Source organism: Periplaneta americana, chromosome 13 (genome assembly GCF_040183065.1).
Source record: "Periplaneta americana isolate PAMFEO1 chromosome 13, P.americana_PAMFEO1_priV1, whole genome shotgun sequence".
NCBI classification, from domain to species: Eukaryota; Metazoa; Arthropoda; class Insecta; order Blattodea; family Blattidae; genus Periplaneta; species Periplaneta americana.
The window spans coordinates 86,074,704-86,100,054 of record NC_091129.1 but is presented as its reverse complement, the minus strand read 5'-3'; the positions used below and the strand labels follow the sequence as shown (position 1 = coordinate 86,100,054).

The 25,351-nt window shown below is 34.9% G+C and overlaps 1 protein-coding gene across 1 annotated transcript in view; it reads right to left on the bottom strand.

Moving 5' to 3' along the window:
* LOC138711642 (sodium-coupled monocarboxylate transporter 1-like) overlaps window positions 1-24,789 on the bottom strand; it is a 41,214-nt gene extending 16,425 nt beyond the window's left edge. The window contains exons 1-8 of the mRNA XM_069842774.1: window positions 24,561-24,789; window positions 15,265-15,424; window positions 13,693-13,810; window positions 12,643-12,710; window positions 11,382-11,536; window positions 6,629-6,769; window positions 6,445-6,553; window positions 1,523-1,632 (exon numbers count right to left, since the gene is read on the bottom strand). Of these exons, the coding sequence (XP_069698875.1) occupies window positions 1,523-1,632; window positions 6,445-6,553; window positions 6,629-6,769; window positions 11,382-11,536; window positions 12,643-12,710; window positions 13,693-13,810; window positions 15,265-15,424; window positions 24,561-24,769 (1,070 nt within the window). The 5' untranslated portion in view covers window positions 24,770-24,789. The remainder of the gene's footprint in view (window positions 1-1,522; window positions 1,633-6,444; window positions 6,554-6,628; window positions 6,770-11,381; window positions 11,537-12,642; window positions 12,711-13,692; window positions 13,811-15,264; window positions 15,425-24,560) is intronic.
* Window positions 24,790-25,351: the final 562 nt, after the last annotated feature.

Here is a 25,351-nt window from a genome sequence, read left to right as displayed (position 1 = left end):
ATGGGGAAAATTTCTGAAAAGCCCTAATTATTATTAGGGAACCAATCGAAATGAAATTTTAATTGACGCTAAAGCCTTAAATCTTTTCACTTATCTTTTACTTGAATATTGATTTTACGAACTTTAAGTAGTAGAAATAATAGTACACAATAACTGTATGCAATATTGTCAAATGGATATGTTTAAATTATATCTATCTATTTTATAAGTTTGTGCTTACACTACAGAACCACGTTATTTAATTCTGAAAGAAACAATAATAGCATTGAATGTAAAATATACCGTAATTTTAATTAAACTTGCTGGAAATCAGTAACTGTATTTCAGGTAATAAAGATGATTTACTGGTATGTAAATAATTATTCGCCAAATACGTGTTTTAAGGGGACTGGATAGTGTAACCATAACAGGAATGCTTTTATAACTTCAACAGGGCTCATGAACTCCTGTACAAATTTTCATTAATTTTTATGCGCATTATCCTAAGTGTATAAGAATTAATTAAGCACATTTTTTAATATACCACATAAAGTTATTTTATATATAATGTGAAACACGCAATAGAATTATAATTTCCCTTCTTCTCACAATCTGTTGATAGTTTCAAATCACAATTTTTGTACTCATATTTTTTCATTTCTCCTGTCTGTGCTCAAAAAATTTGGTTTATTTAATTTAAGTATTTTTATAATAAAAATTAATATTTCGTTAAGAGAAATGAAATTAAATATAGCTATGCATTCACACATAGTATCTGAATATCCATTTGCTCAGTAATATCTAATACTTATCCACATATTATGTGCAATATGTCATGAAGAACGTATAGGTCTACAGAATCTTGAATCGTTATCTTTACTAATTTCCGATGAAACAGGTCATATTTATGTGAAAGTGTTAAGTAAAAAATAATAATTCAAGCATTTTAGCTTGATGTTTAAATGACAATTTTAGGATAAACAAAATATTGCAACAATATAAACCAGTATTACACAAAATACTGGCATTGTATGCTCATATGGTTTTAGTTATCTTCACATTCCTGTCCTCTTAATTAATTTCATCCAAAACTGGTATCTAAACTGGCCTTCATTTCACCATCCATAGAAACCTAAACAATGGTTTTATACACAGTACTGAATTAAAAGTTTTGTCAGTGACAAACAACACATTAGCAACCATAAAATCCATAAATTCATTCATTTATAACTTATTCACAAACACAAGCGCACGATTTAAAAATGAATTGATTTACCAGTAATGAAATTTAGATAGTACTAATGGATAAAATATTTTATAGCACACGAGAGTAGCCTAAATAGATTTTATGCGCTCTTGGAAATTATCACCCTTGGCTTCGCTTGGGGCGCTAAACTTTCTGCGCGCGCATAAAATCTAATTTTACTCTCTTATGATATAAATTACCATTAACATGTTCAGTTATTTTTTAACTCTTCACTTGAGTAGATTGGTATAAAAACACAAAAACAATTTTAAAATATTTTATGTAGTTAAAAGTTACCTCAAAGATGCACTCAATATCCCCGCTATAAACAAACCAGAAAGGCCAGGAACTGTAGAAGCGAAACTCATGACGAAATACACAACAATTTGATCTGGCCTTTGAATTGCCTGTTAAAAAATATTACATTTAAGACGTCTATACATAGTATATGGTATTATCAGTGAAAATGACCATTACTTAATTTTATATAATGATACAATGATACAACAAGATGCAACTGATTATGTACAGTAGTGGCAAAAAAACCGGACCGACCCTTGTAGCTGATTTCAGAGGCTTGTTCACTCCAGAGCACTATAAGACTTTCATGGGTCGAATCCTGCCTGGGAAGTAAACTTTTTTTTGTTCCTTATTCAAATTCAATCCCAATATTTTTCGATTGCTGGTAAAATTTATGTTCTGCGAATAATAAGTTAATTAAATAGTGAAATATCGATTTTTTTTTTTTCCTTATTCAAATCCAATCCCAATATTTTTCGATTGCTGGTAAAATTCATGTTCTGCGAATATTAAGTTAATTAAGTAGTGAAATATCGAAAAGTACCTATTGGGAATAAATTTTAATAAGGAACAAAAAAAGTTTCCTTCCGAGCCAGAATTCTAACCACGAAAGTCTTAGTTACCAGTCTATCGTGCTCTGGAGTGAACAAGGCTCTGAAATCAGCTATAAGGGTCTGTCCGGTTTTTTTGCCACTACTGTAAATCATATTTTGTATGACGTGAACGGATTCCAGTAATTAAAGTGTTTAAGAAACATTTTAAAATAAAACTAAGCAGAGTTTCAAATCTTACACGTTTAGTTTGCTTAAAGCCAAATGTCATGAATAGTATCCGCCTCTTATATAAATCATTGATTGAAATTAAAGTAATAATAATATCATATTATTTATTTTATTAAATATTATTTAACCACTATAATTGCAACTTGTGAATCCATTCCAGATGACTCATTAACCTCATATGCACTTATAATTATTCAAATATTATGCAATAAAGAACATATTAAAGCATTCTGTCCACTTTTGGACGCTTCCGTCTTAAACCATTCACTTTTTAAAATTTATTTGGAAGGACAATGGCACGTATTCCAAGGATAAAAGTGAGTATAAAAAAAACTTACGAATGAATCTTAATCCTGGGAACTGTGCTTACAACTTTTAAAACTCGTATATTTTCTCTACATCACTGTACTTTGTTTTTTATTATGTGCCAAACCATACTTAAAGTTGTTCTTCTTAAACTAAGACAATCCTCGTGTTATTGTAATACTGTACAAATGTTATTTTCATTCATATTTTAAAGTGAGCGGTTGTTTTGCACTTCAGTGTATGTGAAATGTGCCAAAAAACCTCAAATACATGAGGAAAATTACATAAAACTAAATACAGAATTTAAATATTTGAAATTAAAATTGGCATTGATGGCACACATAACAAAGATACTGTATACAAAACGAATCACTGAATCCCGTAATGCAATGAAAGCTTTAAATTCTAAAATATGGAGTAAAAATATAACAAAAGGTAGAAAACTTGATATATTTAACACGATAATAAAAGGCATTTTGACTTATCCTTCAGAAGTTTGGCAAAACCCAAATACAGGGTGTTTCTAAGCTGGTGTTCGAAAATTTCAGGGATGATGAGGGAAGGGCAATGTATCAATTTGAGGTAACAAACCCTGGTCCGGAAATGATTAAGTCGAAAGTAATAAGCAAAAATAGTTTTGTGGAAATGGAATTGTAATTTGACACCACGTGCCCTCCTTCCCTTAACCTTTGGAACAGTCGTGGAAAGATGGTATGGGCCGGATGTCTCCTACATGGATACTTGCCCCGATAAGTTGTGTGAGCTTGTCTACTCCGTATTCGAAAATCTGGTCTGCATATTCCTCTCTCGTATACTCCTCCATTTCACTAGGACTGATCGACTGACTGGACACTGCAACTTGTGCACATACACTGCTGTCTACAGACCTGCATATCTGGACCAACCATATCCGTTACACATTACGCTATCTGCATTGCTTTAGTGTAGTTTCCTGTTCCCACCCCTCAGATAGCGGAATAAATGGATTACTGTAAGTAGGCAACGCAAAGAAGGTCAGATGAATACAGTATATGTAAGAGGTACAGTTAAATATACATAAATAAGGTGTACAAATAAATAAAATTATTTAATTTCCAACAATTATTTTTGCTTTTGAATTTCGACTCAGTCATTTCCGGACCAGGGTTCCTTATCTCAAATTGATACATGTGCCCTTCCCCATCATCCCTGACAGTTTGTATCGCTAGCCCGGAAACGCTCTGTATATTGAATAAGAAAATTTAAACAATAGAACTAGACTGTCTAAGAAAATTCTTAGGAATATCTAAGCGTGATAAAATTACAAATGAAACAATAAAATAGGAAATGGATGTGCTAAATGAAAAGGGCATCATAGAATAAATAGAGATCAAACAGTTGAAATGGTATGGATATGTTCAGCGTATGAACAATGATAGATTGCCTAAATAGGCAATCATTTGGGTTCCATCGCTTAGAAGGAAAAAAGGAAGACCGAAAATGAGTTGGCTTGAGTGAATTCTGGTCGCTATGGAAAGTAGACACCTCCAAGAAAGACAGTGAAATAACAGAGAAGAATAGGCTTTCGGCATCGGAATTTATTAAGAGTGGAAGTGAAATAACCCTTCAGATTTTTAGAGGGAATAACTCATATTGTATGTAAAAAAGAAATTGTAATATCATATTTGTGGAAAGTTAACAGTTTTCTCAGAGGAAAATTTTTTTCCCCAAATGTGCAACAATCTCTTATTCGGTAACTATTGTGAATTGGATCGTCATTTTCGTCCATATCGATAGAAAATCTAAAATACAATCATTTATCCCTCTGTCGTATTTTAATCGCACTGAAAAATACTGATTTGGCTATTGCAGTATGCTGGCTATATGTCAAGAACTGCTAACCTCGATGCGGTATGACGACACGGAATAATAAAATTAGTTAACATGTATAAGTGAACCTATCACTAAACAGAAATATGAAAGTTGAAAGAATAAATTTAGATATTTAAAGGAAAAAAAGAGGAAAAATTGATTTAAAAATATCTATGGTAGTAAATTGTGAAAAGGAGCAGATAAATAAGCTTTAAAGTTTTAATGGTTATCACTATTAGTTTAAACATTCACTAAAACCAGACGTAAGTGCAAGTTTGAACCAATAAATTATTGCGATTTGCGATAAATTAATTAGTTTAGGAAATTGTATATTTTTTATTTATAAATACTTTTGTATGTAGATCATTTTTTTAATTATTAAGTTCGTACATTTGTGAACTAATATCAAATCTAAATCTAAAAATCCCTCTGTCATGGTATTAGCGTAAATTTAATTTAAAAACCACTAATTTTATTTCAAACCACTGAACGATGCAATCCACATCGCAACGTTGTAGATAGAGAAGGGAACACCAGGAGTACACGTACGCTGAGTTCGTTGACCTCTTACATCTCTATTGCGATAGGAAAGGAGACTTTTAGCGGCGAGATTGCCAGACTGCTGGAACTTCCACTTAATTTTCTAATTGACCGTGCATATAGTCACGAAGCGTAACATAGATTTTCTATTCATATAAGGGTATCCTATCGTCCTTTTCAATATGCAAGGTTATTTCATTTCTACCCTATATATATATATATATATATATATATATATATATATATATATATATATATATAATTATCATCATCATCATCTTCATGGTAGGCTGTCTCATGGCCTGTTCCGACTCAGAGAATCTCTCCATCTCGTTACCGGACGTCCAACGTCACGATAACATTTTGGATTATAATTTAAAGCCTGTTTTGTTATAGAATTATGGTTCATTTTTTGTATTTGATTATGCCAATTAATTTTATTTGCATATATTTTCTCTTTTAAATCATATATTCCTAAAGTTTGTCTTATTTCATTGTTGCTCATTTGGTCACGTAAGGTAAGGCCAGGCCTGCTACTCTTCTTAGAAATTTCATTTCACTTGTTTCAACTTTCCTAACATCAGATCAATTTAGAGCACAGTTCTCAGATCCATACATCAACTTTGGAACAGCCATAGGCTTATAAAATTTTAACTGTGTATCAACTCTTGTCTTATTCTTCAAAGTTCTACTTATAGTGCCACACATGTATTGAATTTTATATAGTTTTTGTATTACATCATTATCTTTATTGTATGACACTTCACAACCTAAACAGTTAAAATGAGAAACTTGCTCTATTGCTGCGTTATTGAATATTATTTTCGAACTGATTGGTTGCTGACCTATAAAAGCCATTACTTTTGTCTTAGTATTTGAAATAAGTAGATTATAAGTAGCCATAGTATAATATAGTTGTAAGGAAGCTCTTTGTTGCTGATCTTCTGTTCTAGCGAATATAACCTGGTCATCTGCAAATAGTATCGTATCTGATTTTAAATTTGATAATCTAAAATTCTCATTTACTTTTTCTTTCCATTCACCAACGGCTGCGTCTATATATATAATAAATAGAAGGGGACAATGGGCAGCCCTGCCTTACTCCTTGATTTATGATAACTGATTTCGTGCTTACCACATTGCCATTGTCAATACTAATAAAAGTGCCATCATAAAAGCTCTGAATGACACTAATGACATATCCAGGATATCATTTCATTATCGTTATATTCCATAACTTAGTTCTGAATACTTTATCAAATGCTTTGACGTAGTCTACGAATAATATATGTGTCTCTAAATTGTGTTCTCGTCGTTTTTCAATAATCTGGCGTACCATAAATACACAGTTAGCAAATATTATTATTATTATTATTATTATTATTATTATTATTATTATTATTATTATTATTATTATTATAATATTATTATTCGCCTTACCTTTGAAGTAATGGGATCACAGTCTTTGTACTTGGCGTAAGCTAGAAGTCCAGTGAAGCAGCCCATCAGAGAGAGAATCACTATGCCGATCGTGGATAACACAACTGATCTACAAAAAATCGCCACTGTTTAAGAAGTTTGTTTAGCAACTGATGGCACTAGAATCTGAAGAAGATAAACTTACGTGCGTGCCTTGGAAAACGTTGGCAAGGACACATATCTCTGCACCATGCTCTGGTTTATACTAAAAAAGACGGCCATTTGGAACGTGTTGCCAATCGTGACGCTCCAAAACGTTATTCTTTCGAAAGGAGATGGGTTCATCCTATAAGAATATATGCATTTCAGTCAGGTATGTTTTGTAATTTGTAGTTACAGAAGCGGGTGTAGGCTATTTCATATTTTTTAAGCGTTCATTTCCTTAACCATTGAGCTATGGTTCCGCTACGGCGATGATCGCTCAGCGTTCAATGTCAGCTGAGTTGTTTCCATACAGGAAACATAGTTCTCTTTGCTATCTAAAGTAATACCATCAGAAAATTTGGTAGCATTAAGTTTGGAGTCAGTAATTTTGCTGAATTATTTATTGTCGGAGACAAGTTTTAGGACTTATTTTTCTAGTAAAGAAGCAATAACTAAATGGTTTGATTGAGATACATTGTTGTATGCTATTTAATTAATTCAAAGTGCAGCTCTTTCACTGCAAACCCAGCTACCTCCAGTCTTTTCTATTTTCTATCTTCCTCTTTGTCTCCCCATATGATCCATATATCTTAATGTCGTCTATCATCTGATATCTTCTTCTGCCACGAACTCTTCTCCCGTTCACCATTCCTTCCAGTGCATTCTTCAGTAGGAAGTTTCTTCTCAACCAGTGACCCAGTCAATTTCTTTTCCTCTCTATGATCAGTTTCAGTATTATTCTTTCTTCTTCCACTCTTTCCAGCACTTCTTCGTTTTTTACTCTGTCCATTTCACATGCTCCATTCTTCTCCATATCCACATTTCAAATGCTTCTATTCGCTTCTCTTCACTTCGTCGTAAAGTTCATGTTTCCGCCCCATACAATGCTACACTCCACACAAAGCACTTTACTAGTCTCTTCCTTAATTATTTCTCCAGGAGTCCGCAGAAGATGCCTCTTTTTCTATTAAAATCTCTTCTCCTTTTGACTTCTTGGCAGCAACTCATGTTACTGCTTATAGTAAATCCCAAGTAATCGAAGCTGTGCACTTGCTCTACTGCCTCATTTAGAATTCGCAAGTTTACCTTCTTTATTTTTCTTCCTCTGACTATGGTCTTCGTCTTGTTGGCATGTATCTTCATTCCATACTGTTCACAGCTGTCATTTAGCTCCAGTAGCATATCCCTTAGTATCATCTACTCTTCTGTTAACGCCATACCATAAGCAAATCTTACACACTTTATTTTTCTTCCTCCTACTATCACTTCTTCCATGTTCTGAAAACATTCTTAACTAAATCCTCCAAGTAGATGTTGAACAGTGTAGGTGATAAAGAGCATCTTTGTCGTACTCCTCTCCCTATTTCACTTCCTTCTGATATTTTTTCTCCTATTCTGGCTTTCACTCGTTGTTTCTTATAAAGGTTACTGAACAGCCTCCTCTCTTTCCAATCCACGCGAGATTTCTTTAGGAACCCCTTCAGTTTATTGCACTCCAATCTGTCACCTTCTTTTTCATAAATTAAATGCAAGATACTATTCAAGTTATTGAACTTAAAACTAGTGCTAAGATACAATTCATTAGGATTTTAGAATAGTCTCAAGTAATTGGTTCGTCCTATATTAATCGTAGTTACTAAAGTTTGGAATTTGGGGGGAAATATTCCCTTTCACACTCTATATATAAGTCCTTATTCTACAATAGTAAACTCAGCTTCATTTTATATAAACGCTGTCTTTTAAAAAATAGTTAGTGTTGTAAATTATTGTTTCTCTAATGTGTTGGAATATAGATAGATTTATTCTATGTTGAAATACAGATACTTCACCACACTTTCCTAAAATTTCATCAACTTCCTTGCAGAATATTTTCTTTCTATTGATATCTCTGTATTTTTTGAAACTAATATCGTATAGGGAAGGATGATTATAAATATACGAGGGTCATTTCGAAAATAAAATTTCCTATTTTTTCTGTTGACCTGTAACGACTGAGATGGATTTTAGTGGCTTTGTAGTGAAGGTTGGACCTTCACGCTAATGTCCTGTTAGTTTGGTTGTCGTGCGACATATAGTGGCAGCAGGGCAATCTACCAAAATAGCATCTGACATACAGTGCGAAAGAAACAGAGATGTGTTACTGAGTTGCTCACTCTCGAACAAAATACACCCATAGACATCCATCGACGTTTGCTGAAGGGGTAGGAAGGCCATACAGTGGGTGCGAGCACACTAAGGCCGTGAGTAGTGCTTTTCAACAGTTGCGAAAATAAGTCTTCTGCGATAGGCGGGGTGTGATTTTTTTTGGATGCCCTGGAGATTGAAGAGACTGTCAATTCTTGGTAAGCTGAAAGTCTGAATTTTCAGAGTTAGGCCTGAGGAGTAAACCCTTCGCTTGAAACGCGATAAGACCAGGCCCCACACTAGTTTCGTGATCACTGAATAGTTGCAAAATTTCGCATGACTGTCCTATCACATCCACCATACAGTCCGGACTTAGCGTCTTCAAATTTCCATTTCTTTAAGACTATGATTGATGGACTACGTGAGCAGCAACATTTTCTAGACAAGGATGCTGTCATCGCAGCTGTAACAAAGTGGCTTGACTCTGCTGGTTCAGATTTTTACGATCGCGGCATGCAGGTTCTTATTCAGAGCTGGAAAAAATGGATAACGAATGGTAGTGACTATGTGAAAACGTATTTGTATATAGCTGAAATCGTGCTCTATTTAACTGTTTTTTATGCTCTGTGTATCTCTTCTATTATCCATGAAAATAAATAGGGGACATTACTTTCGGAACTACCCTCGTATTGATTAAGGTTTCATCATTTATTTACGAGAAATATTTAAATACATGATGTTTGTGATATGGACATTCGTTTGTTTTCTAAATGAACGACGATCATCGCTCTCAATTTGAAGCCAAGTTAATAAAGTGCGATGAACGAGAGCTCAGATCGCTGCAGCCCGCGCTGAACGCTATAAAGAAAATAGCTCCGTATACTGTGTAAAAAGAGTATAACTGGATTAATTTTAAGAGCAGAATCTTTAGGTTGTAAGTAACCAAAAAGTAAAATGTCATTTTGATATTTGAACAACGGTTTATCCGAAAAAAAAAACAGTTTATATCTGAAGTTTGACTGCCATTTATGGTAAAACTATTGGGTATTGAGACATTTGAGATATATGGTATTAAGGCGAAGAACAAGGCGAAAAATATTCCTTTGTCGTTTCATGGAAAAACGCTTACAAAATTAACTGATTAAATTTTCGTCAGACTATAAATGACTAAGAAATCAGCTAATTTTTTACGGTATTGCACAAGTGAAATATTTTTGAAACAAATTACAAAGGAATATTATTTTCAACTCGTTCTTCGAATTGATATCTTACCATTCATACGCCTCAATATGCAATACTTTTACCATAAATGGGAATTCAAACTTCAGACACAAATTATTTTTTTCGAAAAGGGATAAAAAATATATAAAACATTACTTCCACGTGTTAAAGAACTAAGTTAACAAATACCTTAGATTGGGAGCCATCTTCAGAGGTCCCTTAGTGATACACTGTTAAAAGTTTTGTAATCAAGGTGTGTATTTTTTTCGGCTAAACCTTTATTCAAATACTGAAAAGAAATGTTACTTTTTGGTTGCGTAAAAACTAAAGATTTTGTTCTTAACATTAATGCAGTTATACCTCTCTCACTCTGTATTTACACCTAGATCTAATCGAATGTTATTGTTTGCTCGGCGATAATCGCCATAGCGGAACCATAGCTTTACATCTTATTTGGTATTTCAGTCTGTAGCATGATCTTCATTGTTATGACCACCTATTTCACTGCCTTATGTTACATTATCCCACTTTCTAGGAATGACGGTAAAGAGTTCTTCAGATATTAATCAATCATGGACGTAATTTTTTTGAAATTGAACTGTAAAATTTTAGAGCTTTAACAGTCCAACTTTATTTTTCCATTGAACAGACCTAACTAAGATTCAGTATGCACATCGAAGTGAGAACAATTGCGCGAATTACAAATCGTTTCAGTGAAGTGCTAAATTATGAAATCGATTTATTAGTATAGAATGAAAATTCACAAAGCACAAAAAAAAATGTTTGAAGTCAGTTTTAACAGTTTTGTCAAGTCCGTGTTTATGAATTGAAAAGAGAAACACTAACCAAAACAGATTGCAAACTTATTATAAGATTGGAGTAATAACATGAGAAAATCAAATCAAAAATATTTAAAGAGTATACTATGGGAACCGTATGGAATGCGACGGCGAAAGTTATAAAAGACAAATTTAATATTTTGGAAAATATTTGGAAATTATTATTAACGAAATTTCAATCCGTTTTAAGATCAATAGGCTGTTCCAGAGCTGCAACAGACTCCAAGGGAAGACTACACATATATAGAACATGCTGGAGAAAGGAAGTGAGTGTTAGCATTAAATTAGTTTTGTATTTAAATTAAAACTAAAACTGTGCTTTCATTATATGATGACGAATATGTTATCTATCTTTATGTAACAATTTTACCATTAGGTAGATCGCTATATTATCCCAACGTTGAAGGTTTTTATTTTGAGATCCAGCAAATAGCTCTCGTCAAATATTTGGAATGGAAATTTTGTCACATGCAATAATTTTCTAATATTCTCTCTACAGTTAAATACAAACGAAATGACTAAGGAAGTTTTCAATTCGTCACTGACCTGCATAGGAGATTTTAGACTTACTCGAAAAATATAATCCTCCCGCCCTCCTGGGCTGTGCGCCACACTGCAGCGAACCCGCCGTTCTCAATCAACCCGAGAACGAGAACTGTAACACTACAGACAAGAATAACGCAGCCTTGCAGGAAGTCGACGTATACTACGGCCTTGATTCCTCCCTGAAAGAACATAGAGAATTTCCAGGTAGTTTAATAAGTTTTAAATATCGAGGCGGTTTATTATAATTCGGAGTGTTCCTAAATAGACATTAACATTTTATAGCCTATTGGTAATGATTCACACTTAGTATATTATCTTCAAAATTTCTCCAATTTGTAAGCCACCGTGTTGAATATATTCTGGTATGGAACTTGTCCAATATTGTGTTCAGAACTTGGATACACATCACTTGTGGAACTCTTGCAATTGCACTTATATTATTTTCTCTCGCAGGTCGTCAGTATTACGTAGCTTGGATCCATATAAAACCTTTTTCAGCAAACTTTACAGCGAAAAATTGCAAGAAATAAGTTAACGGCGAACGTTCTGGCCATTCTATTGGTCCTCCTCTACCATGCCATGTTTGCTTCATGTGATATATGGCTTCGTCACAATATCCTTCTTCAAGATTTCTCATACAGCGAAGTTGATAGAGAGACCAAATACTTGTTGATTTGTTTGGACTACATAAGGAAGCCTCTTGTGCAGCAACTAGGTCCATGTTTTCAAGATATCGACGTTAACATGGTCGATGACTGCTCGCTTTTTAATTGTCAACAACTTACCCGGTTTCGTCGAAATTGTCATAAATGGTTTACCTAGATGGTGGATCACTATTATGGGGGAATGAAATACCTCCATCCATACAGCAAACTTTTGTCTTTGCTTCAAGCTGCATTACTCACTGAACTACTAACTTAATAATTGTGACTTCGTTGGCAGACTCATTAATTCATATTACTACCAGACTGACATAACGATCGGTCGACAAATGCAGTGGTTATTAATATTGGGCGAGCAAATCTTTGTCGTAATATCTTCACTGCATGCATCCAGTGGACTTTGTCTGAAAGAAGTATCCTCAGATGGAGTAGCTTTCAGTACATCCTTAGCTGGGCGATAGTGATAACTTTCAGTTAATGCGACGTATGTAGAGGCAGAATATTTTATTCAATCTCACTGTATTCCCACCAGGAATTCACCTGTTATAACCGGGTCAAGAACCCAAAATTATTTCTTATTGAAATCTGTGTCGTGTAAACTTACATTATGTGCCAGTACTCACGAGCATTGTGTACACGATGCAGATGATAGAGATCACCGGGGCGATGACTTCAAAGCCGATGCCAGACACTGTAAAAAATGAAGGTTATATGAAAACTCAAAACATTTTACGAAAAATTCAGACAATTACTTTGATGCAAAAATATGTGTAATAGTTCACATTTTTTTAATGTTGCACACTTTAAACTAGAGAGGTGCATGCATTGTGCATTGCCGTTTGTGTACAAGTTACCTGGCCAGGATAGAGAGTTGCGTGCATTGTGCATTGCTGTTCCTATACTAGTTGCCTCTCCAGGATAGAGAGTTGCGTGCATCGTGAATTGCTGTTTCTGTACAAGTTGCCTGGCCACGATAGAGAGTTGCATGCATTGTGCATTACTGTTCCTATACTAGTTGCCTCTCCAGGATAGAGAGTTGCGTGCATCGTGAATTGCTGTTTCTGTACAAGTTGCCTGGCCACGATAGAGAGTTGCGTGCATTTTGCATTGCCGTTTCTGTACAAGTTGCCAGACCAGAGTAGGCATCTGCAGACCATCGCACATTTTTATTTAAAACAAATTTTGTAGTTGATACGGTGTAAAAGAGGACAGTAGGGTTATAAAAAGGAGGGTATATGTTGCTCTGCTCAATAAAGCCGATCCCAAGAATGTACGTGTCCACCTGTGGAGTAATGGTTAGAGCGTCTGGCCGCGAAACCATTTGCAGTGTGAATAAATACATACATAGGATACATAGATTTGAGGCTATACGTACTTTCTAATAATATTTATTATGTATTTCGAGTCAATTAGACTTTCTACAGAGTATATATAATTGCTTCGTCTCTCCAAAATAGGAGTACATGCAACTTAAATTTCCAAATAAATCGTGGGGATTTCTCGTTAACTGTCATATCCAGGCGAAAATTCCCCAAGTGTAGTTGGCTCTTATACTTGGTGCGCTATTTCTTAACAGGTACTGTAATATTGTCTGGTGAAGTGGTGCTTAATTTTATGAGCTTCTTCTATAATGAAGAAAGTATCCCCAAGCGAAATAAAAATTACTTGCTCACCTTGACTCACTGCCAACGATGGGATATAGACGGCTATAGATAGGAACAGAATATGATATATTGTACAGAGCGCTGAGGTCACAATGCGAACAGTCATGTTGAATCTCAACTGAAGATACTGGAAGAAAAGCACATATGCAGCATCATATATATATATATATATATATATATATATATATTTACATGGTGTAACTTTGCCTTTCTTTCTTATTCATTAGGATTTTTTACCTTTTCAAAAAACGTTTCAAGCGCTTTGCAATAGCTATAATTTTGTTGCTGTGTTTAATTATATTTTCTTCTGTTCATATGGAAATGATTACTTTAAAACAGTACTGCACTATTGTATATTCAAATGGCTTGCAAATTGAAACGAAGACTAAATATTTTGTGGTTTCTCGAAATCCACCTTAATGCGAAAACTACATATTGTTGTATTTTTTTTGTTTTGTTGTTTGTTTTTAGTCAACTGTCAGAAGTCAGCTCTGAATCCTACAAGTGATACCAAGAATGCACCACTTATAAGGCAACTAGGCAGGAGATAATGGGGTAGGGTGCTCAGTTCCTATCCCCCTCCATTGCATACATCGCCCACTAGCTACATATTACACATGTCAGACTTTAGATGCATATAAACAATTGTCCTTCCTCTGAGATCTTATCGGTGTTACTTATGAGGTTCAAACCTGTTTTCGGACAGTTGACTAAACAACAACAACAACAACAACAATATGCTACAAGAGCAGGTTAAAATATACAGATTGATTCAGGGGGAACAATAAATATTTCAGAGGCTGCAGGTATGTACTATTGTAAGTAAACAATACGTGTAAGCATGTGTTCAATTTTCAATAGATGTGGAGGTACAGCTGGTTCAGTGTTCCACATAGCAAGCCTTACAAACTGTATTAAGAAACAAGACATTAATATGTAGGCTTACTATTGACTACTTATAAAGAATGGTACGTGTAGCTCTTCTGATATCTTCTGAGGGCAACATTGTCTAGAAACAGCATTTTTTAGTTCCTTTTGCAACAAGAATAATCACGTTCTTCCAGGATGACTGGAGCTCCTGTACATTTTAGCCGTCATGTAACACATAATCGAAATCTCACATTTTCCTGAACAGTGGCTCGGTCGTGGTGGTCACGTGAAATGGCCAAGCAATGTCCTAAGTCCGCGCTGCTGTCAGTTTTCTTTTTAGGGGTGTATTAAGAGCAAAGTTTAATAAAGCAAAATACAGACAAGACGAATTGGTCGCTTACATTATGAACGATCTCAGATGAACAACAAGTCATACTGTTGTCAACAAAACGTGATAGAGCATTGAACTGTTTAAATGTATTGCTACCATGTACATATGCAGTAAATGTAATGATCAAGCCATTTGTTTTCCCTTTTCACCACTTGTAAACATTTACATTGAAAATTGGACACATGTTTTTAGGAATTTTTTACCCATAATGACCCATAAAGCCACCTCTTAAAATATTTACTTTTACTTCTGAAAAACTCTGTAAATTTGGTACTCCTGGTGCACTCTGTGCATACCGTATGATCCATTAATATACTCACTTCATACGTTGAGGTAATTTTTAGATCGAAGAAGACCGGCAGAAAGATGTAATGTGTGATGAATCCCGACAGTATTTGGCCAACACAATAAAGTGAGTACAACGTCCCGAATAAGTAGATTTCTGCTGGTATCGACAAGATTGTCACTCCAGAAATGAACCTAAGAAACGTAATATAAACAGATTCATGAAAGATTGTCACTATTATTTTACTACACGTAAAATTACAGGACTGGTTCCAAATGTAAGGTATATTTGTAAATATTGAATGAAAATATGAATTTTATTTATTTTCGCCTATTAACTATCAATGTGCATATTATGGTCTCACTTTTTATTTCCACATCAAATGAAAATTGTTTTCCTGGAATTTTTTGTTTCATCTTTCCCTATACAATAACACATTCAAGTCGTATTATGATATACGAAAATTCGGGGTTGCGATGGGAATGTTTCAGAGTATCTGTGAAAAATTCAAAATAATTGACGCAATCCGTGGCGCTGTCCTACATAGAGAATGTGCTGATTGAGCTACTCAGTATGTTGACACAGTCTAGTATATACAGTCACGAAGCTCAATACTTACTAAATATGCATACATACAAAATTGAAATATGTATCCATAGATAGTTTCCAACCACCAGGCTCGCTACTATCGTCTCATCACAGACCCTTTCCCCAGAAAGGATAAAATGTATTGTACTTTCGATATCGTATTTTATTTTTTAAGAAATTAACACCTTCCTTCCACTATTGAAATGTGAAATACATAAGGTTTATATATTATTTTCATAAAGTGTACGTTACATTTTATAGACTCAACTTCCTGGATCTTTCGGAAGAAGGATAACCCTGACCTCTTTTTCTAACAATATTTATAGTACCACGAACGTCTCCTTGTCCCATATTATTATTCAAATTATTACATTTTAGTCATTTTCAGTTATTACAACTGATAACGAACATTTCACAGTTTACACACCTTTTCACAAAAATGCGAAACGGCATAATCAATGCCTTTTCGATCCAGACCAGGCCGTAATGTATGTTGGGGTTTTCTATTTCAGTGTATGTAGCTCAGTGAAATATTATATTATAACTTTATTGTGTATCATTGCAAAGTTTTATTTAGTGTAATGTGTCCATAAGTTCCGTTTACTTCTTGTTGCATAATATGTTGCAGAAATAATTACAAAACTGTGTTATTGTAATGTGAAGAGATTTTTACGTGTTAACATAATCTGTTCGCATCAACATTTTAAGTTTAGAATTGTAGCTATTTTAAGGTTCAATAAAAAGTAATTTATATTGTGATTATAATTTAGCACATCTACCTTCCGTAATTGTAGACAGAAAATTTACCACACCACTCCTATGAAATTTGTGTACGTACGATTGTGTTACTTCATCTCTTAGGTAGTAGATAAATACAATAATTCAGTACTCAATTGTAGTACTAAAATACAGACAAATAGAATGTGACGTGTGTCATACATGACATTGGGCCATAAGAATAAAACTGAAGGATTTCCTTCGAAGCAAGAGGTTGAAGTATAAGGATGTGCTCCGAAGCAAGATGTTGAAGTTTAAGCATATGCTTCGAATTGTAAGAATAACCTCTACCTTATCCTTCGACCTTATGCTTCTAAGACAGGAGCATGTGCTCACGAATGTTGTTGTGTCGTTTCATGTTGCAGTACTGTGTATTTGTCGGCGCTCTTTGTCAGCTGAGTGCGGGTGTTCGATTTCATAAAGAAATGCGATAAGCAGCAATGGTAGGCATCCCAATGACAAAGCAAGTTTCCTTCTGATGCTAATAAACCACACTCATTTCAATCACAGTCCCGCACCGTGGCGTCGTGGTCTAAGGCATCTTGCCTAGGACTCGCGTTACGGAATGCACGCTGGTTCGAGTCCTCGTGAGGGAAGAAATTTTCTCATAAAATTTCGGCCAGTGTATGGGTCTGGTACCCACCCAGCATCGTGATGCACTTGGGGAGCTACGATAGGTAGCGAAAATCCGGTTTCGCAAACCAGTTATGACGGTTGGGGGATCATCGTGCTAACCACACGATACCTCCATTCTGGTTGGATGATCGTCCACCTCTACTTCGGCATGTGAACGTGAGGCCAGCAGCCGGCTGGTCGGTCTTGGCCCTTCAGGGCTGTTAAGCCATGGATTAACTTTTACTTTACATTTCAATCACAACTAAATAAGGATTCCACGTGGTTAAAACTGCATCTTCCGATTCAGACAGCGGTAGCTTTGTGCCCCTTGAAAGTACAATTATATTTTTAGCTACACATCCTGGAATATTAGAAAAAAGTGACAAGTTCCAGAAGTGAAAAGGAAAAAAAAGAGGTAGCATTTCAGAAAATGATAAAAATTATTGTAAGAAAATTCGGCATACTAATAAATTCCTCTTAACATGCGTCTTTGAAGTACACATAACAGCATTATTAAATATTATAATTAAGCCTACTATAAGAAATACTGATAGTTAATTAAAGTTTCTACGTTAATCTGTGTGCATCAATAAAATACGAGTAGTAAAATTATACCAATGCAGTGACGTGAATGTATTTGAAGTCCTTCCAGTGGCAGGTTCCTCTTGCTCTTCAGTATTTTCATCTTCATTTAAATCCTATATATTATCTGTAAAGTCATAATTATGATCATATAGGTACTTCGCTAGCTTACATTGTGCAACACAAAGCAACAAACAATATGACTGTTGGGATATTTGAGGCAGCATTGTACAGGCGTATTGTAGAATGGGAAACCTGCTTCATAGTTGGCCAAAGGAACGTTCTGTTATAAATAACTGTCTCTTTATTTAAAAATCCGATTTCGATATGATACCATGAGCCATGGTTCGAAGCCGTCACTCAATAGGACAAGTATTTTTAAATCCACTGAACACATCACGAACTGATGAATTTTTCCATATTCTACAGTCAAGAACGGACCCTGGCCAACTGCAACACTAGTAAAGCATTCTTTTGCTTTGCATGTAGCTTGCAACATACTTATAATTTTATCACCATATCACCATGCTGTGTATGTTTAGCAATACGCACGAGTGCAGTCTAATACACTGATTACACTCGGAAAATTTAATTTCTATAACTATTCAGGTTTATATCTTGTAATGATGGTGACAACTTGAGCCATTTGTTCGCTTTTTCCGTTATATTTAAATACATTAATAATAGTTTTACTCATAGTGGTCCAATGTATACCCATCTCTTCTGCAATACCGGAGCTCCAAGCCCTTCCTATATCAGCATCGGAAACCCGTACTACTCCCAAGAATTCACTCTAACCTATTTTTACTATTGCAGATAATAGATGAAATGGAATGTTCCAGGGAAACGGGAGTATCCCGAGAAAACTCTTTGCAACGTCTGATTTGCCTACCACAAATTCCAACACGACCTGGACAAGGATCGAATCCGGGCCTCCGGGATTGTAGACAGCGCGCTAGCACTTGGGCCCCTCCTCTTATCTCCTGTGTTTCCTCCAGAAAATGTGATGTAATCCATTGGATATTTTCTTCATTAAGTGTATATAAATGTCATACTGCTCCCTAACAGTACACCAACGTAATTTGTAGTATTTTTCACGACGTAATGCGACTGGTAATTCAACCAGATCAGTAAACTACAGAGATGAGTCTGCTCCTGACCAGACTTCACTTTTTAGAAGGATATGCTTCGGAATCGAAGGATATGCTTCACTTTATTCATACATTTTTTTCTAATTCTGAAGCAAAAGGTTGTGCTCCAAGCAAATGCTTCTTCCTGTGAAGCAAGTGCTCTTTTCGTATTGCGTCATCAAGAGCAGAAGGTTTTGCTCTGCATTTTATTATTAAAATCTGAAGCACATCTTCAAAATAGTAGAGTAAAAGGATATGCTCAACTTTATTCTTACGGCCCACTATGTTTAATTATAATGTATAATTGCGAATATAGGAATATAAGTTAAATATAGTAAACATAACCTATAATTTCCATATGACATAACATACATATGTAGTGGCAGGGCATTGGAGACTACTAAAATTAGACAGAAAGGGGTGACTGGTAGGCTACAGTAAACAAAAACTACATATCTAAATATTCGTGCGGTGCAACTGAAAACTATTGAATCGTGCATAAATGAATTTACATGAATTTCGCAATATTTAATCGAAATAAAGGCAGCTATTATACATAAGAACAACGTAATTTTCACACCAAAAATTATATTACACCTTACCTCGCAAGGAATCATTTCTGAAGTGTCTCCTAATCATTGCTTTAAATTTTAGTAATGCTATTACACTACATTTTAGAGAAATATATGTTACTCTTTATGCATTCCAATTAATTTATATGGTTGAAACGACGCCCTTCGTGATCGGGCTAAGCGAGTCAGATGGTCTGCCTTATGGGCTGTATTAGATCACGATGTCAGTGACAGTCTATTGTACCTAGTACTCACAGCGCTCCAAGCGGCTAGCAACTATCGTGAGAAATGCAAAATATCATCCCAAGCTTCGTGACTGTATATACCGGGTAGTAGACTGTGATGTTGACTTAATGTCGACATCAGTGACCTGAAAGCGAAATTTATTATATGAAATGGTTAGTTATTGTGTAAAAAGAGAACCTCAAATTAAATAAAAATATATATATATATATATATATATATATATATAAGTTGTAAAGGTTAACAGGAATTAATGCTTATATTATGAACTGTATAAATATTTCTGTTGTAAAAGAGGATTAGATGAATATAGCAGCGTGGACGGTTTATATATTTATACCGTACTTGTTGAGTATTTATAGAGTTAAAAGAGAATTTCAACTTTAGCAAGTAAATACTTTTAAGGGTTACTATAAACCCTATTAGTTGAAACTAGCACTAAAACCAGACGTAAGTGTAAGTTAAGCCAACATAAATTGAATATTTATAAGTTAAAAATTCGTTATAAAATTGTGGTTTTGAAATTATGAATGATGTATAAATTAGTTATAATTATTTAGTGTATGTATTATTCTTTGTGAGTTATTAAAATATTAATAATAATAATAATAATAATAATAATAATAATAATAAACATCGTTGCTATTTATTTATTTATTTGTTTATTTATTTATTCATTTATTGAAAGAACTTAACAGTATATCAGTGATTGTATAAGTGTCAAAAGTGTCTATTCAAGAATGAAAAAATTCCTTTTCCTCTATTCTAAGCATCATAATTTCAATGAATGTCTAAATATTCTGAAAAATAAAAATCTTGTTGCTAGGCAAACATGCACAATATCCGAGCTATAATTTCAGTACTGTTTCTTCTTGGGCATGCTGTACTTTCATTTTGGTGGATTTAATATAGACGAGTGACTTGGGTGGGTTTAAATATGTAGTTGTACCAGTTTGTTTTACTCATTTTACCACAACTCCATTATCATATCTGTTGTTCATTTCAGTTCTTAATAATAATAATGTACAGTAATGGCAAAAAGAACCGGACCGACCCTTATAGCTGATTTCAGAGCCTTGTTCACTCCAGAGCACGATAGACTGGTAACTAAGACTTTCGTGGTTCGAATCCTGCCTTGGAAGGAAAGTTTTTTTAATCCCTATTCAAATTTATTCCCAATACTTTTCGATTGCAGCGATATTTTACTATTAATTAACTTATTATTCCCAGAACATGAATTTTACCAGCAATCGAAAAGTATTGAGAATAAATTTGAATAAGGAAAAAAAAAAAAAAAAAAAAGATTCCTTCCCAGGCAGGATTCGAACCACGAAAGTCTTACTTACCAGTCTGTCGTGCTCTGAAGTGAACAAGGCTCTGAAATAGCTACAAGGGTCGGTCCGGTTTTTTTCGCCACTACTGTACAAGTCTTTGATGCCATGATTTGACTTAAACTTCTGTGACTGTAAAGAGATTCGAAATAAGAAATGTGTAAATAGTAATCCATATTACCAGTATAAGTACAGTGACGATTAATAAACCCAACATTATAACAGGCTCATAATGACATCACAACATTTAATTGTAACCTATCTCCTAGGATTTAATAGCAACATGGAACGTGCGAAAAATATGGCGGGGCAATGTCGAAGACTTATCCGCCACATAGAATACGTATTAACAGTATCATTTTGTTACTAATTGTCTGTGGGTTCATAAAATATTTTAAAATATCAAGTCAAATTTAAAGAAAACTTCAAGAGAACTTATTCGCTACATCATTACTTCGTATTTTCATTCCATATAATATCAAGTTCTTTCCTTAATGTCTCACTGACATGTAAAACCAAAGGCTCCTAAACGCCATCTTCAGCCAGGAGTGTACCGAGAGTAGAAGGACAAAACAATAGCGCTCATGTTTAAGCTATGCATGACATTTTTGCAGCGCTGCCTCAAAAACCTGGTTCTTTGAGACTCCCAGAGAGGCTGCTGGATTTTCCTCTCATCTGTCACTCTTTCAACCCATGTACGTTTTTTCCTTCGGTTGTCATACTTTCGATGCATGTAACGGGACATTTTGAATTCTCACTATATTCCTCGACATATTTTCCACTTTTACACTAATTTTAAGTTAGCCGACGCTCAAAAGATTTTGCATGTAATCTTATAAATCTAGACCAACCAATAGTTTGGTGCAATTCCGGTAGATGTAAAATTGTCCGTTCTAGAGTTATGCCCAATGAATGCGGAAGTGTGCTTTTTTATTTATTTGCACACTGCTTCCACCAAACGCTCAAGGTCATTCGGCCGATCAAGCATTCAACTTTCATCCTATTTATTTATTTATTTATTTATTTATTTATTTATTTATTTATTTATCTGTCTATTTATTTATTATTTATTTACTTATTTATTTATTTACTTATTTATTTACTTCTTTATTTATCTATCTGTCTGTGTCTGCCTGCCTATCTATCTATCTATCTATCTATCTATCTATCTGTCTGTCTGTCTGTCTGTCTGTCTGTCTGTCTGTCTGTCTGTCTGCCTGCCTGCCTGCCTGCCTGCCTGCCTGCCTGCCTGCCTGCCTGCCTGCCTGCCTGCCTGCCTGCCTGCCTGCCTGCCTGCCTGCCTGCCTATCTATCTATCTATCTATCTATCTATCTATCTATCTATCTATCTATCTATCTATCTATCTATCTATCTATCTATCTATCTATCTATTTATTTATTTATTTATTTAACCTGCAGGACACTAAGACCACCAGATCTTTTCTTCCTCTGTACCAGTGGATTACAACTACAATATTAAGAAAACAATTACAATTACAATTAATTTTAAATTTACAATTACAATAAGAATCAAAGTACTAAAATATTACCTGATTAATAAAGGCTAGACAATTTATTATACCAGTTAAGAACATAGAACGATTTTTAGTGAAGTACACATTAAACTTAGGATAATAAAATTTTATGTATTGAAATTACCAGAAATTGAAATATTTTGTAATAAAATAAGATAATATTTACAAGAAACCATGTCTGAACGAGTGTCAATTACTGACCAAGTGTCTATTAAGTTTGCGTTTGAATTCAAATTTATTTCGACAGTTCCTAGTATAGTGGAATGCGTCTGTTAAGAAAATAGTGTATTACTTCCCTAGAGCCAAGCATGGGAAGGTTTCGCGTAGTGTAGTATGAACGAATAACAAAGGCTGAAGAAATGCCAAGTTTAGAGCATCAGTATACACCTGCCTTCCAATAATTGCGGTTCAATTTAGTTTGTGTTAACGCTATATCTAACAGGATAGGTAATATTCATTCATGAATTGCGCAAAATTTATAGAAAAATCTTCGTGCTATATTTATGAGAAATTATCCTACCATTCCTACCGTCATGCGGATTAGCTCACCGCATGATCTCTAAAGAGCTCCCCTTTTTAGGAGGCCATAACCCTTCACGGGAAATCCAAAGCCTATTTCATTCATTCATTCATTCATTCTTCAACCCTTTCATCCAACAATCCAGAATTTTAAATGAAACAAAAGGAGCATAAATCACGTTATAACTCAAGTAAAGCTCAATTATATAGGCTATAAGTAAAACACTAATATGTTTTCGCGGGATATCAGCCGAGTTAAGATTTTGGAATGCTCCAAGCTTTCGACTGCTATCTCTGCAGCCATCTTCAGGGAAGTGATGTCCGAACAGAAAGTCGAAAGGTTATATAGATGTGGCTGTCTCAGGCTGTCAATGTGGCTGTCTCACCTGAGACAGCCACATCTATATAACCTTTCGACTTTCTGTTCGGACATCACTTCCTTGAAGATGGCTGCAGAGATAGCAGTCGAAAGCTTGGAGCATTCCAAAATCTTAACTCGGCTGATATCCCGCGAAAACATATTAGCGAACCAACGCCGAGAAAGCCTCAAATCATACATATAAGTAAAACAATCTTGCACAAAGTCGTAAATAAAATTAGCTCAACAGGAAGATATATCCAAGACATCAGATTTTATAGTCGAAAACTGTCTCGCTAAATCACCGGTAAGTGGGCTGTTACTTGCCCATTTCACTATGCAAACGACACCATAGCGTACTAAGGTAACCTATTTCTAGGCGTACACCGGTTAAATGCGGCCCACACTTTTTTCAGGAGAGAAAAATATTACTTAAAGATGAAGCTTATAGTTCATTACTACTTCAATGAAACGCCTTCGTTAATAGAGACTTGAATTTCGAAATCTAAGCGATATAATACATAAATTGTGTAACGGTTTAGATTTGTTTTTCCTATTGATGAGATAAATCATGTTAGAGAAAGCTTGTGTGCGAATTTCCACTTAATGAGTTATCTTAATTCAAGTTTAGTAAGTCGCCCTGAGTGAAGCAGTAAGTATAGCTCTGCCTTTCTGTGCCCAAGGTTGCGGGTTCGATCCCGGCCCAGGTCGATGACATTTAATTGTGGTTAAATTCGATAGGCTCATGTCAGTAGATTTACTGGCATGTAAAAGATGTCCTGCAGGACAAAATTCCGGCACACCGGCGACGCTAATGTAATCTAGTTGCAAGCGTCGTTAAATAAAGCATAATTTAAAATTTAAGTGTAGTAGGCAGCAGGGAAATATTTCATACAGAAAGGATTACCTCAAAACACGATATTATAAAAATCTGCTGTGACGTTATAACTCGAAATGGCTGTTATTGAGCAATTATTTTTGTTCTTGTAATGCCGTTTCGAACCTCTCTGCCAACCCTAGAATAATAGGTTATAGTCTCAAAAATTGTATGTTAAAGAACTACAGAGTTAAATGCCTACGAAACGATGAGGGAAGCGCTGATAGGTAAGACACTCATCGCTCGGCTTCCGTGCAGATATTCCTCCATGGTATCGTTCTTCTTGCCCCAGAAGCCATAGTAGATGCCTATAAGAATCGAAGCCAGCATCATGAGACTGAATATCGTGATGTCCAACCATCCTATCTGCTGATTTTGTAACATGTCTTGTCCATTTCCCGTGATATTCATATGGATTCAAGACTATTCACAGACCTGGAAGATTCGCATGAAAACAAAAGTGAATTTACTGAGTTTGATAAAAGAGATAAATTTTCAGAAATACAGGATGATTCACGAGTAAATATAGAGACTGATATTGTTCACAACGAAAATGTTCATGTGAGCATTTCTGAATGTTCAGTGGCTATAGAGATATAGCTATTTCAATATTACTCATAGCAAGGTTTACAATTGGTAAGAGGATAAGACGAATATTCATTCAATAATTGCCCTTATTGCTTATTTACGTGGTTTTAGTAGGCCTACATTTCAACAGTTCAGTGCATTTTCTCCTTGTTATTTTACGTGAATCAGGATAATAATACTCACAAGTTGAGAAACCAGTTTCCGTTACGTTAGTTTGTATTTTTGTATACTTCGCTTTCCGTCTACCCCCACACGCAAAACTCGACAGGTGCTTTGTGGTCAATGTACGTAACAACGCGGCCGATCCATCGTTAGGGGAATGAGCGATATAGATGTGTCACTTGACCTCTATCATGTCCAGGGGCTCCGTCATGCTTGAAGAACATGCTCATCGTTATTGGTAAG